This window comes from Armigeres subalbatus, chromosome 2 (genome assembly GCF_024139115.2).
Source record: "Armigeres subalbatus isolate Guangzhou_Male chromosome 2, GZ_Asu_2, whole genome shotgun sequence".
Taxonomy (NCBI): domain Eukaryota; kingdom Metazoa; phylum Arthropoda; class Insecta; order Diptera; family Culicidae; genus Armigeres; species Armigeres subalbatus.
Genome location: NC_085140.1, coordinates 31710225 through 31724026, shown reverse-complemented (window position 1 = coordinate 31724026; position 13802 = coordinate 31710225). Strand labels below are relative to the sequence as shown.

The 13802-nt window shown below is 39.6% G+C and overlaps 1 protein-coding gene across 19 annotated transcripts in view; it reads left to right on the top strand.

Annotated features, from left to right (window-relative positions):
* Positions 1 to 13802, top strand: part of LOC134218429 (collagen alpha-1(XVIII) chain) — an 865092-nt gene that overhangs the window by 612502 nt on the left and 238788 nt on the right. For 13 of the 19 annotated variants that reach the window (XM_062697407.1, XM_062697401.1, XM_062697402.1 and 10 more), the window contains exon 6: positions 12422 to 12493. The exons of 3 other annotated variants lie outside the window; for them this stretch is intronic. In XM_062697407.1, coding sequence (XP_062553391.1) covers positions 12422 to 12493 — 72 coding nt within the window. Of the gene's footprint in view, positions 1 to 12303; positions 12494 to 13802 lie in introns of all 19 variants that reach the window. 3 more of the 19 variants (XM_062697412.1, XM_062697411.1, XM_062697413.1) reach the window with 2 other exon arrangements.

Here is a 13802-nt window from a genome sequence, read left to right as displayed (position 1 = left end):
CAACCAATCCAAACCAATCCAAACCAATCCAAACCAACCAAACCAACCAAACCAATCCAAACCAATCCAAACCAATCCAAACCAATTCAAACCAATTCAAACCAATTCAAACCAATCCAAACCAATCCAAATCTAATCCAAACCAACCAAACCAATCCAAACCAATCCAATCCAATCCAAATCAATCCAAACCAATCCAAATCTAATCCAAATCCAATCCAAATCCAATCCAAATCCAATCCAAATCCAATCCAATCCAAATCCAATCCAAATCCAATCCAAATCCAATCCAAATCCAATCCAAATCCAATCCAAATCCAATCCGAATCCAAATTCAATCCAAATCCAATCCAAATCCAATCCAAATCCAATCCAAATCCAATCCAAATCCAATCCAAATCCAATCCAAATCCAATCCAAATCCAATCCAAATCAAATCCAATACATTTTTCGGCCACCTTTCAGACACAATAGTTTTCTAAGCCACAAACCATTTTCCACCGCTTATCCAGACGCGCATTGTTATTTTGCAAACCACTATCCAATTTCCGACGAGCCTTGTAGTTCTTCAAACCACAAACCATTTTTCCAGCGGTCTTTCAGACGCGCCACCATAAATCATTTTCCGACGGTCTTCGAGACGCGTCTTGTGAATTCGCAAACCACAAACCATTTTCCGATGGTCTTCGAGACGCGTCTTGTGATTTAGCAAACCACAATCCATTTTCCGACGGTTTTCGAGATACGTCTTGTGAATTAGCAAACCACAATCCATTTTCCGACGGTCTTCGAGACGCGTCTTGTGAAATCGCAAACCACAATCCATTTTCCGACGGTCTTCGAGACGCGTCTTGTAATTTTGCAAACAACAATCCACTTTCCGACGGTCTTCGAGACGCGTCTTGTGATTTTGCAGACTAAAATATACCACTTTTTACAATTTAACCGCTTGAATTCAACTTTCCTCATGGACAGGATCCAGCGACAGGATCCAAAAAGTAGACTGCCAGGATCGCCAAATTGTGTGGCCCTAAAAAGCCGGAACGAAATTGTGACAGCGACTCTCCGTGGATGCGTGTACGCACCGCGACGATCTGACCAGAAGAGGCAGATTCATGGCTTGCTGCTCGCTGATTGACATGCTGCGGTGTGAAATCTATAAACACACGCTGAAGGCAGTTTACTCAAACCCCACACACGTCACAAACCAAGATTTCGCGACTATTCCACGCCATAATACGCGCTCAATCTAGCACTAATTTATTAACTCACCGATCGTTCAAAGCACAACCCCGAAACTGGCGACTATTTTGCGTCCTAATACGAACGCGTCCAGTGCTGCACTCGACCAGATACTTATATTTCCACCTCCATAAAATGTTTGATAGATTTCAAGTAAAAACTTAAATTCTATGAAAAATCAGAATAATATCTCTTGGAAATTCTGAAAAAAATCTCGTAAAAAATTCGAATTTTCCTTGGAATTCAAGGGAGAATGAAAGATTAAACAAATTTGCCATGGAAATTCGAACAGTTTTCCGCAAAAAATTGAAAGAATTTTCCGTGATAGTTCGTAAGAATTTGTCGTAGAAATTGGAAAGCATTTCAGGCGGAAATTTAAAAGAAATAATAAATTTAAATAGTTGTTCCAGAAAATCGTGGAAAATGTTAACTGATTTGATAAATTCTATCAAAAATATTACAAGTCTATAGCGATATAGTTCTCAGGAGTTAAAGTGTTGGAACGTACTTACATTTCGAAAATTTCTATTTTCGAACGTCTCACTATAAAAAATACAATTTACAATTTTAATCCACCCGAACCCATTGTCAGTGCACCTTTGTACGTACGCTGACTTGGGTATCCCCGATGGGACATAGATTGACACAGCTGGAACCCGTTCGTTTGTTTTTCGGATCCTCTACTTCCGGACATCGTTTGCTCGGGATCAGGTTGGATGGAGAGAAAGAGAGAAAATTCGGAATCTAATTGAAAAATAATTCGATGCAGTTAGTGTGTGTTGGGAAGGTCATTTTTTGTGCTTTCTTGATTATAGAATATTTTAGATGGTCATTGTTGATTGTATCAAAGATATTATTTATTTCTACAAATTTGAAAATAATAAGTAATTGTGTCAATGAACAAAAGATAACGATGTAAGCAGATGAGTTTTTCTTCTTGTCTTTTATGCCAATTGAAATCGAGACCATGTCTTATTTTTAAGATGATTTTTTTTAAACATTAAAAATATACATACTGCAAGGAGTTATTGAATATGACGATGTAAGTTGGTAACTAAGTTGAAACTAAGTTTGGTAAAGTCCACCTTTCTTCATTAGTCAGCTCAGTTCCAGACACATTCATTTCAAAGTCGACTCCGGACTGTCAACATTCTGTTAAATGTTGGTCATTGAATATTCGTATACATTCTACAAATTGATAAATTACCTATTTTAAATCTGAACACATTTTCATACTTTCAGCGGTAAACGTGAATATAACTTTTTTTTTCTGCACATAGTTAAGCATTCTCAGTGACAGTCAAATGAACGAGTCGATGAAGTATTAGGCGGACTATGCCTCTCTATGTTTTAATAATCCTGCGATTTTTGTCAAAAAGACAAGTGAAGTTGAATATTTAAGCTCTGAGTTGAAACAAAATTTCGCCACTACACTTCCACTTTAAGTTGATTCAAATATGATTGAAAACGAAACTTTGCTAAACGGATAAAAACAACAGTCATATCAGAATTATCTGTGAACAAGAAACGTCCAAACATTAACTCAACAACGGCTGTGCCTCATACCTATATGCTCCAGCCGCAATTGAGATGTACAATCATTTTATCTCATTAGCCCTAATGAAATCTAATCAATTTACATTTTTCAATCCAAAACGAAAGCCTCCGTCAAATCCTTCTCACCTAAACAACTTTAATATTGTAAAAGTTTCCTCCAACGAGGGACACCGGGTTCCACGACAAACTCGAAAACTCTATTAGCCCAGTGCAAATAGACCTCGGCCGTTCAAAGGAAACACATAATTTCGCACTGACAAATATACTATTTCCCTTCCGACCGACTCGCTCAATTTCCCATTGCAATCGGACTGGAAAGTTGGCATCGGGCGAAAAAAAAAGGGGTCCAGGGAAATTATTTCAAACTCCCAATTCATAGTTTTCCGTAGTTTGTGTTCCGAGCGGAGGCGATTTACAGTTGTTTGCCTATTTCGTACGACGAAGTGTGCGGAAAGGTTGAGGTCTCACACGGGCGGAATTCAACCGGCGATTCAAATATTTGTTCAGTAAATGTGTGGGAAATATTTATCTTCATTTGGAAAACTACTTACATAAAAAGTGTTGCCCTTCAGTATAAACATCCCTGGTTTGAGAATACTAAGAAAATGATTCTACTACTGTTGGGTGGATTATCGATTTTTTTTTATATTTTGTTTCCTTTTGAACGTATGCTGCCTTCGACGAACCGGCCGGAGAGGACAGGTTTCACATCTACTCCCAGGAGAAATTAAAAACAATTTTATTTGGAGTGCATGAGCTTTTCACCGACCGGAGCCTCATCGATGGTATATGTCTGGATATAGTCAGTCGGTTAGCTCAGTCAGGCTCAATTCATTTACATTATCCTGGTTAGGAAAGTGCGCAATATGGTTTCATCCAGGAAGGGCTGTTTTCACGCCACAAGTGATATTCTGGGAATCCGATTGTTAATATTAAATTTTGTAACACTGAGGGTTATCCACGAAGCAACATAATTAATAGCTGGTGGAGAGACAATCAATGCATACCGAGTAGATAATATTTTCCACATTTTGATGATGATATTGCTTATTATATTTGAACATTTTTTTAAAGTGTTGAAAATAATCGAAACATAATTTCACAAAAATCATCAATTTTATCTTGTTCCTGGCTTCAGCTTGTTTATTGTTTTCTTTTCGACATCTAGCATCGCTGAACTCACAAATTTTGTAGCGGATTTCAACATTTACCAATCAGTTCGAAACTCGTAGGATAACGTTTTCCAAATTTAACCACTTTTGCGAATAAAATGACAAATAAAAGAATTTTTGAGGTATCTATTTATAGGGCAGATTTGGTAGACTTGATACCCTATTCTCATTTCCGCTGTATCACAGCCAAAAACAAATAAACTTACGCGGTTTTCACACAGACTATCTAGGAAATGTATAGTTTAACTGTACTGATGTGTGACAGTCTGTCAATTGTTGTTGTTTCGATACACAATCGATTTTTTGGAGTGCTGTCAGAAATAGACTTTAGGAATATTCGGGGGGAAATTGATCTATCTTCAAAAACTTGCTTTGATAGAAGTAGAAACGTTCTTCTTAATTATTTAAATATTTTCTCTTCAAAATACGTAGATTTTCCGACTTTATGTGGGTATTGTAAACCGATTTTTGTAGTGGAATTCGAAAGCGCATGCAATCTTTGAATTTGGAGAGACTTGATCCTCTTTCCATGATACCTACGCAATAAAGATTTTTTTCGAGCAAACCCATCATCAATTCTGTCAAATCTCCAAAAAATAGAGGCATGAAAACGAATTTGTATTTTTATTTTTTTATGGGTGAGTAATGGAGGATTAAGTGTCCCCATATTGATGCAACAATTCGAAATACGAATATCCTAAAATTGTGATGGAATGTTGACATTTTAATCTGTACAAATCATTTAGCATATTTATGGCTTTGTGCTGTGAAAAAATGAAGAAAAAGTTTATTGTTAGGTTAAGTTGTTCAAATTTTGAGTGGTCATTAGAAACCTTTCCCGGAGAGGCAAAACACGCAAAACGTACTACAGAACAAATATGATTGTCAATTTAAAAATTTATTCACCACACAACCATCATTTGACTAGAGGATCAATAATGAAAAATACGCTCGAGCAAACTACTTTGGCTCTCGGTAAAACAGTGGAGGATCATGTCTCCTAAGGGATCAAGTCTCCCCACAGCTCAATGTTTTTATGTATGTTCCAGCATGACATTTAAATCCATTGACCGATTTCAATCAAATTTGGAACACACATTCATAATCTTAAGATAGGAAGGTGGGAGCATCGTTGGAAAAGAGTTAAGGTCTGAGTAAGAGGTATTCTTTAGTTAGCTATTCTACATAACGGTCATTTGACATAATCAACGTGAAAAGTGATGATCATTTGCCATATTTTTTGGGTTAATTAAAATAGTTATTTGAATGAGTGGTGAAGCAACAATGGTGGAAATAACTCCATTCGATAAAAACATAAAAAAACACATAATACTTTCGAAGAAAGCATGCATTAGCTAGGTACAGTGACTTCTCCCTTACTCGATATTGAGAGGATTATCGAGTTGGGGTGGTATCGAGATAGGGAACACATTTGAATTCTTTTTCCCAAAATATCAAATACCTACTTTTCATAGCATGTAGAAGGTATTTGATGGTTTGTATGGTTTAAGGCAGTATGGCCGAAGCCATTTGGTCGAAAGGGAACTTCATTTGACCGAATGCTGTTTGGCCAAATAATTAAAACTGTTTCCTAAGCAAGACAAGAAAGAATAAAGATTTTCGCAGTAAACAGTTAAAAGTGATAAATGAAATTTTCGAAGTGAGTACAGGGTAGTGAGAAGTGAGAATTCAGGAGTGGAAGTGAATACTTTGTAGTGAGATATGTGCATTAGCAGAGCAGAACATATTCACCTTCACACCTTTTGACAAATGAATATTCAAAATATAGAATGACTTACTCAGATTTCTTCTTCACAGATTCATTCATAAGGGTACCTTCACTGGCCCCAGGGGGTACCTCGGAAGAAAATGCGTAATGGCGGATGTATTTCAATTTCAATAAAAACTTATCGATGAAGTTTTGATAATTTCTAGAAGCTCAGAAGCCTTTTTCCAAGAGGCTTGGAATCCTCCTTTCAAAAGTTTAGGAAGCCTGTTTTCAAGAGGATCGGCAGCCTCCTTTCAAGAGGCTCGGAAGCCTCCTTCATGAAGCTCGGAAGCCTCCTTTCGAAGAGGCTTGGAATCCTCCTTTCATAAGTTTAGGAAGCCTGCTTTCAAGAGGCTCGGAAGCCTCCTTTAAAGAGGCCTGAAAGCCCCCTTCCAAGAGGCGCGAAAGCCTCATTTCAAGAGGCGCGAAAGCCACTTTCAAGAGGCTCAGAAGCCACCTTTCAAGAGGCTCAGAAGCAACCTTTCAAGAGGCTCAAGCCCCTTCAAGAGGCCTCAGAAGCCTCCTTTCAAGAGGCCTCCAGCCTCCTTTCAAGAGGCCTCAAGCCTGCTTTCAAGAGGCTCGGAAGCCTCCTTTCAAGAGGCCTGGAAGCCTCCTTCAAGAGGCTCAGGAAGACTCCTTTCAAGAGGCTCAAAGCCTCCTTTCAAGAGGCTCAGAAGCCTCCTTTCAAGAGGCCTCGAGCCTCCTTCAAGAGGCCTGGAAGCCTCCTTCAAGAGGCTCAGGAAGCCTCCTTTCAAGAGGCTCGGAAGCCTCCTTTCAAGAGGCCTCAAGCCTCCTTTCAAGAGGCTCAGAAGCCTCCTTTCAAGAGGCTCGGAAGCCTCCTTTCAAGAGGCTCGGAAGCCTCCTTTCAAGAGGCTCGAAGCCTCCTTTCAAGAGGCTCAAAGCCTCCTTGCAAGAGGCTCGAAAGCCACCTTTCAAGAGGCTCGAAAGCCATCTTTCAAGAGGCTATGAAGCCACTTTTCAAGAGGCTCAGAAGCCACCTTTCAAGAGGCTCGAAAGCCTACTTTTTCAAGAGGCTCGAAAGCCTACTTTTTCAAGAGGCTCGGAAGCATCCTTTCGAAGAGGCTTGGAATCCTCCTTTCATAAGTTTAGGAAGCCTGCTTTCAAGAGGCTCGGAAGCCTCCTTTCAAGAGGCTCGGAAGCCTCCTTTCAAGAGGCTCCTTTCAAGAGGCTCCTTTCAAGAGGCTCGGAAGCCTCCTTTCAAGAGGCTCGGAAGCCTCCTTTCCAGAGGCTCGGAAGCCTCCTTTCAAGAGGCTCGGAAGCCTCCTTCCAAGAGGCTCAGGAAGCCTCCTTCCAAGAGGCCTGGAAGGCTCCTTTCAAAGGCCTCAGCCTTCTTTCAAGAGGCCCGGAAGCTTTCTTTCAAGAGGCTCAAGCCTCCTTCCAAGAGGCCTCAAGCCTCCTTCCAAGAGGCTCGGAAGCCTCCTTTCAAGAGGCTCGGAAGCCTCCTTTCAAGAGGCTCGGAAGCCTCCTTCCAAGAGGCTCGGAAGCCTCCTTCCAAGAGGCTCGGAAGGCTCCTTTCGAAAGGCTCGAAAGCCTTCTTTCAAGAGGCCCGGAAGCTTTCTTTCAAGAGGCTCGGAAGCCTCCTTTCAAGAGGCTCGGAAGCCTCCTTCCTAGAGGTTCGGAAGCCTCCTTTTAAGAGGCTTGGAAGCCTTCTTTTAAGAGCCTCTAAAGCCTGCTTTCAAGAAGCTCGGAAGCCTCATTTCAAGAGGCCTGGAAGCCTCCTTTCAAGAGGCCTGGAAGCCTCCTTCAAGAGGCCTCAAGCCTCCTTTCAAGAGGCCTCAAGCCTCCTTTCAAGAGGCCTCAAGCCTCCTTTCAAGAGGCCCAAGCCTCCTTTCAAGAGGCCTGGAAGCCTCCTTTCAAGAGGCTCAAGCCTCCTTTCAAGAGGCTCAAGCCTCGTTTCAAGAGACTGCTCGGAAACCTTCTTTCAAGAGGCACGAAATTCTACTTTCAAGAGGCTCGAAAGCCTCCTTCCAAGAGGCTCGGAAGCCTCCTTTCAAGAGGCTGCTCGGAAGCCTCTTGAAAGGAGGCCTCTTTCAAAAGGCTCGGAAGCCTCATTTCAAGAGGCGTGGAAGCCTTGTTTCAAATAGCTGAGTAGATTCCTTTCTAGAGGCTGAGAAGCCTCCTTTCAAGAGGTTCGGAAGCCTTCTTTGAAGATCCTTGGAATCTTCCTTTCAAAAGGTTAGAAAGCATGCACTCAAAAGGATCGGAAGCTTTCTTTCAAGAGATTCGGAAGCCTCCTTTCAAGAGGTTCAGAAGTCCCCTTTCAAGAGGCTTGTCAACTTCGTTTCAAGAGATTCGGAAGCCTCCTTTCCTCCTCACAAGAGGCTTGTCAACATCCTACGATAGTTGCGTAGTGAAAAGTAGGAAGTGAGTAAGTAAAACAGAAGCAATAGGTGAGAAGTGAGTAATGATAATTCGGATGTTAGAAGCGGAATGCGGAGAAGCACCAAGGAAGTAAGAACCAAGTGATGATATATTAGAGAAAAAATAAGGAAGAAGGGAGGAGAAAAAGGAAAAAACTAAAGAAGAAGGAAGAAATAAAAAGAAAGACAAAAGAAGGAACAAAGAAGTAGGAAAAAGGATTGAAGACGAAGTTATAAAGAAGATGAAAGGAGAAAGAAGGATTTACGAAGAAAGAAGGCTGAAAACAGGAGAAAGTAGAAGGAAGAGGAAAAAATAAAGAAGAAATAAGAGAAAGGGTAAAGGGAAAATAGAAGGAAAAGGGAATAAAAAAGAAGAAAGAAGGAAAAAGGTAAAGGTAAAAGAAAGAAGAAGGAAAAAATAGCAAAAAGAGGAATGAAGGAAATTGGAAAAATAAAGGATTTATTTTTCTCAATTTTCAATTCTCGCATCTCATTTCTTACCAGTCACATTCCACTTCTCACTTCACAGTCCTCAGTTCTTACTTATCACTTATCATTTCCTGATTCTCACTTCTCACCCCCCATTCCTCACTTTTCACCTCTCACTTCTTACAGCTCACTACTCACTTACCCCTTATCACTTCCTACTTTTTCTCTCAATTCTCACTTCTTACTTTGCACTTCCTACTTCTCACATCTTACTTCTTACTTCTCACTTCTCATATTCTTCTTCTCATTTTTCACTTCCACTTTTCGAACTTCTCATTTCTCAGCTTTCACTTTTCACTTTTCACTTCTCACGTAGCACTTTTTACTTCTTAATTCTCAATTCCCGCTTCTCACTTCTTACTTTTAACTTTTCACTTATTTCTACCGAGGAAAGAAGGAAGAAAACGGAAGGAAGTAAAACGAAGAGGGAAGAAAGAAGGAGAAATGAGAAATAGGCTAGAGGAAAAGGAAAAAGATAGAGAGTAGAAGAAAAAAAGAATGGGGACGAAGAAAGCTTCTCACTTTTCACTTTTCAATTCTTACTTCTTACTTTTCACTCCGATTTACTTCTCATTTCTGTCTTTCTTCTTCTCACTTTTAACTTCTCGCTTCGATTCTCTCATTTATCATTTCGCATTTTTCACTTCTCACTCCTCACTGCTCACTTCTCGCTTCTCACTTAGCACTTCTCACTCCTCACTTCACGCTTTCTTCTTCTCACTTTTCACTTCTCACAACCCAAATTTCACTTCGAATTTCTCACTCCAACTTCTCAATTTTCACTGCTCACAATCTAGTCAATAATCTATTCGGCCAAGTGGCCCGAGACCGTGTACATCGTGCATGTGAATCATTTCTGACAACATCGTGTTAGCGAGGTGAAAGTGCGTTGGAAAATTACTTCGACTTAGAGAATTTCTATTATGGGAGGTTTCGACTTACGGAGGAAACGCAATGCGCTAGATTCAAGGGACTTTGAATTTCATCGAGTAAGGGAAAGAATTGAGATACAGAACATCGAATTAGGGAGAGTTCAATGTATAAAGCAATGACAATTATTATCTCTCCATCGGAATCAGTGCAAAGAAATGATTGATGTGTTTCCTTCTGGGTGGTGGTTGTCATTCTTTCTTCAGAAGTAAACTTTTTCTCGGAATAAGGCAACGATGAATGTGATTCTTCTCCAGAAATATGCGTTTGCCCGAAATAATTCGATAAGCCTTCAAATAATTCTTTCCATTTCACAGTTCTATATTATTCCAAATGATTTTGTACTAAATGACCCAGACCTTAAAATTACATTTTTCTGAAAATATATTTCTTGAAACTAGTATTTTCCGAAAAGAACATTTCAGAAGAAACAATTTCTCCCCGGAAATATCATTTAGATTATAGCAAGAATTTATTTAGCGGATTCAGTATTTTGCCTTCTTTTAATCAAATGCTATAGTATCAATAACAAAACAAAATAACCCCGTTATTCAATTGGTTTACCATTTTCTAATTGTAAAAAACAGGCACAGATAGTTACTTATATTCAGCACAAATTATACTTACTAACTTTCTTCACTTCTGGACCGGTTTGATTAGTTTTGGATGAAGTGGCCGAATCAGGATCTAAAGTTGGCAAACGCTATTTAGATTGCAGTGGTTCAAAAATGGAGTTAAACTTTGCAGTAGTTCAACTTTCAAAACCAGATCACATAACTAGATTAGCTTTGATTAAAAAAAAAGAAAACCGAATCAGCTCTGGATACCTGGTTGGCTACAGCGTCGATGCCTGGCGTATTGTAGAGCTCTGATGTTGATCGAATTCGATGTTAACCCCTACCTTATTCAAATTTGGCTAACGATTCAAATCTTGCTTATATGATTGCAATTTTAATTCAAGTGTAATCTCAGCCTAGTTTATGGGTAATGGATAACCACCTGAGCAAGTACAACCTCAACGCATTATTCGACCAATTTCATTTGATCCAAATTAAACGTTTCTCCAACAGGCTCGCGGTTACTCAAACTGACGAGTAATCCTAGCTGTTAATCGTGATAGAGCTTTACCATTTATTGCCATAATTGTGCAACACGGAAATTTGTATCTCTCACATTAGAGTAAGATGGGGCAATGAAATAGAACACAAGAGAACGCTCTTTATGTGAGGAAATAAAGTCGAAAGATCAAATCAGATGTACACCGTGTCTATTTCCATTAAATTGTTGTATGTCCCACCTATGAGTTAACTTCTACTTTATAAAACCTCCACATTCCCAAAAATATGTATGCACTCTCCCAACCTTACCCTATGCGCGGTAATCAAAAGCAGCTTCCAAATCCGAACCATCCAGCAACGCTTTTTTGGAATGTGTGGCTTACTGCTGCCGGTACTCAATCCGGGTTGGCTTTGTGCAGTTACTGGCACTAACTGCAACAATTTGAAACACCGCTCTGCAACTTTCCACGAATCGGATCCACGGAAGCGGGCAGGGTTCAGCTTAATGGGGGTTCGTTCGAATCCGCGTGAACAGATTTCGGACGGGTAGCGAAGCATTTTCGCGAGTGATGTGTGATGGCGAACAATAATGGGCGTCGAGATTTTGCTCGTATCTGACTCAATTATACTGCCCAACGCAAAAAGCTCGCCGTGGGATGCACCACACAGCGAGAGCTTCGCTTGCGTAGGTCGTTAATGAATGAGCAAACAGGCGATTCCAGCGCATTGTGCGATGCGTTCTCCCAAACCCAGCGATGTATTTGCTTGGACCTTGAGCACCGGGCAGCGATTATGTGAGGATTAACATTTTAGTAACGGCGAGGGTCGAATAACTGATGGGCCGATCCGTCAGCTCCAGTGCCAATGTGTGTACAGGGCGTGGGTAATCAATGATTGAAAACGGAATTTGTAGCGTAATTTTAGCGAAGCGGAAAATGAATCGAGATTCTCGGACATATTAATTAACATTAAGTTCATTTGGCGTTATTGGTTTGGGTGGATTTCGATTCTGAGCGTACATATCCGACCGGATGGTTGCTTTAAACCGGTCCGGTTGGATGTGAATTAGTTTGCCCCGTAATCAATGTTCCAATTCGTGTGATTCGTATTGATCAGCTCCAGCAGTTCATAAAATTTTGATTCAAATTTGCCATCACCGCCATAATCAGTCATTTCCGATGAATAATGTACAGACGGGAATCGAATTCACAGAATTTTTGCGGTCATTAGCAACAATGTCTCGGGCTCAGATCCGATCTCGCCAATCAACCGGCCGCTGTTTTAATTAGGGATTACCGGCGCGTGGTGTGTTGTTTGCGGTGTCAATTTGCTTACGGATTAATAACTGGCCACGCTCGAATTGGTCCTGGCGGTTGGCGGTCGTGGTTGCTGGTTGGAGATCTGGTCGGATGCGAATGCATATTTTAAATCCCACCAGCAGCGGTCGTGACACAGCTCGGTTCAATGGCGACGGATGGATTAGCTCTGGCAGAGAAAAACCCGGTCCACCACGTTCCTATCGAGTATCTACTTTCACGATACCATCGAATGTAATATTTATTCGACAACAGCATTTGTCATGACGGAACCACTGTCGGTAGATTATTATTAATTCAATATTCACTCTCCGGGATTACCATCGATACATTCGCAAAGGCCGACTTAATCTCCGCCCACGTTATCAGACATGATTCTATAATCGACAGCAGCAATCGACAGCAGTGATTTGGTTTGAATGTCCCTCCGCAAAATAAGAAACTATTCAAGTGTGAAACGAGCAATCGAACAATTATGCTAAAAGCCCTGTACATTTTCCTCCTCCAGGGAACGCTACTGTTCCTGAAGCTGTACGGCAATCCGGAGATTGTCAAGACGCACTGCAACCGGACGGCAACCGTAAGTAATTTCCCATAAGTGCCTCTCGTGCATCGAGTAACTATCAAACACTCTAGAGTCTAGACAATATGGTGACGGGCTGGTACAGAAACTTTGAATATGCAGCTACGAAGCGATATCACACTTGGATGAACTAATCATAATGCTAGAGCCAGTGATGTGGATATGTTTTATCCAACAATGCGTGTATGTACATTGTGAATACATTGTAATCTGGAGTGAACATGTTGTTTGTTTCAAAAGCGTAACAGTCCTTTAATAAGAGAAATGTGTAGAAAAATTTAGTTAGAAAAAATCGTGGTCAAGTAGGGCAACTGCTCCGTATGTTCATCTCAACATGAAACAAATCAATATATGCAGAACGGTGAGCTGAACAAAATCACACAAAATATTTTTTTCTGTTCATTTGTATAATTTTAGAAGAATTTTTTAAAGAAAATAAATATCAATTCATTAGGCATAACGAATATGTATACAGCTCTAAACTGTGCCTATAACGTTATCAGACAGGTCATTGCTGTACATATGTAATTTAAAGCCTGAGAGACAAAATGTTATGTATATGACATTTATATGACATTTCGGGAGGATTTCACTTCCTAGCTTGAGATTTTATTTATATTGCAAAACACCTTTAAGCAAACATTAGATCTACTCAAGCGTTATGAGTTCATAAAAATATGTTGAGAATTTGACTTCTAAAATAAGTTTTGAACAAATTAGTCAAATGACGAGCCGATGACATTTACAACGCTGCGACAGTACTTCAGTTAAATATAGATTATTAGTGCACTTAGCAGACAGCAAAATAAAATTTCCATAAATAAATTAGAAATTTTCCATAAAAATTAAGAAAGTGCCAATAAAAATAGGGTATAAGCAATAAATAAATATAAAATTTTCCTGAATAAAGCAAAATTTACATAAATAATCATGAACTTTCCACTAAACAAAATAAATCAGCACTTTTAAAAGCAATTTATTAATTGCAATTATAACAAAATATTTTTCCAAAATAAAATAAAATTTTCGTTTGAAAAAAATATAAAATTTCAATAGTAGCATATAACGAATTACAAAACTTTCCACAATTTTTTTTTCCTTAAAAATATTTTTTTTAAATCTCAAAATAAGGGGAATGACGGCTTTGGCAGGTTTTGTTCTATTATTGTCAGGGGGGTTTTTTATGACTGATTATGTTCAAATTTGGCCTAAATATTCTTTGCATATCAATAAATATTGTGGCCAAATTTTATAAAACTTGGTCAACAAAAATCCCCCCGACAATAATAGAACAAAATCTGCCAAA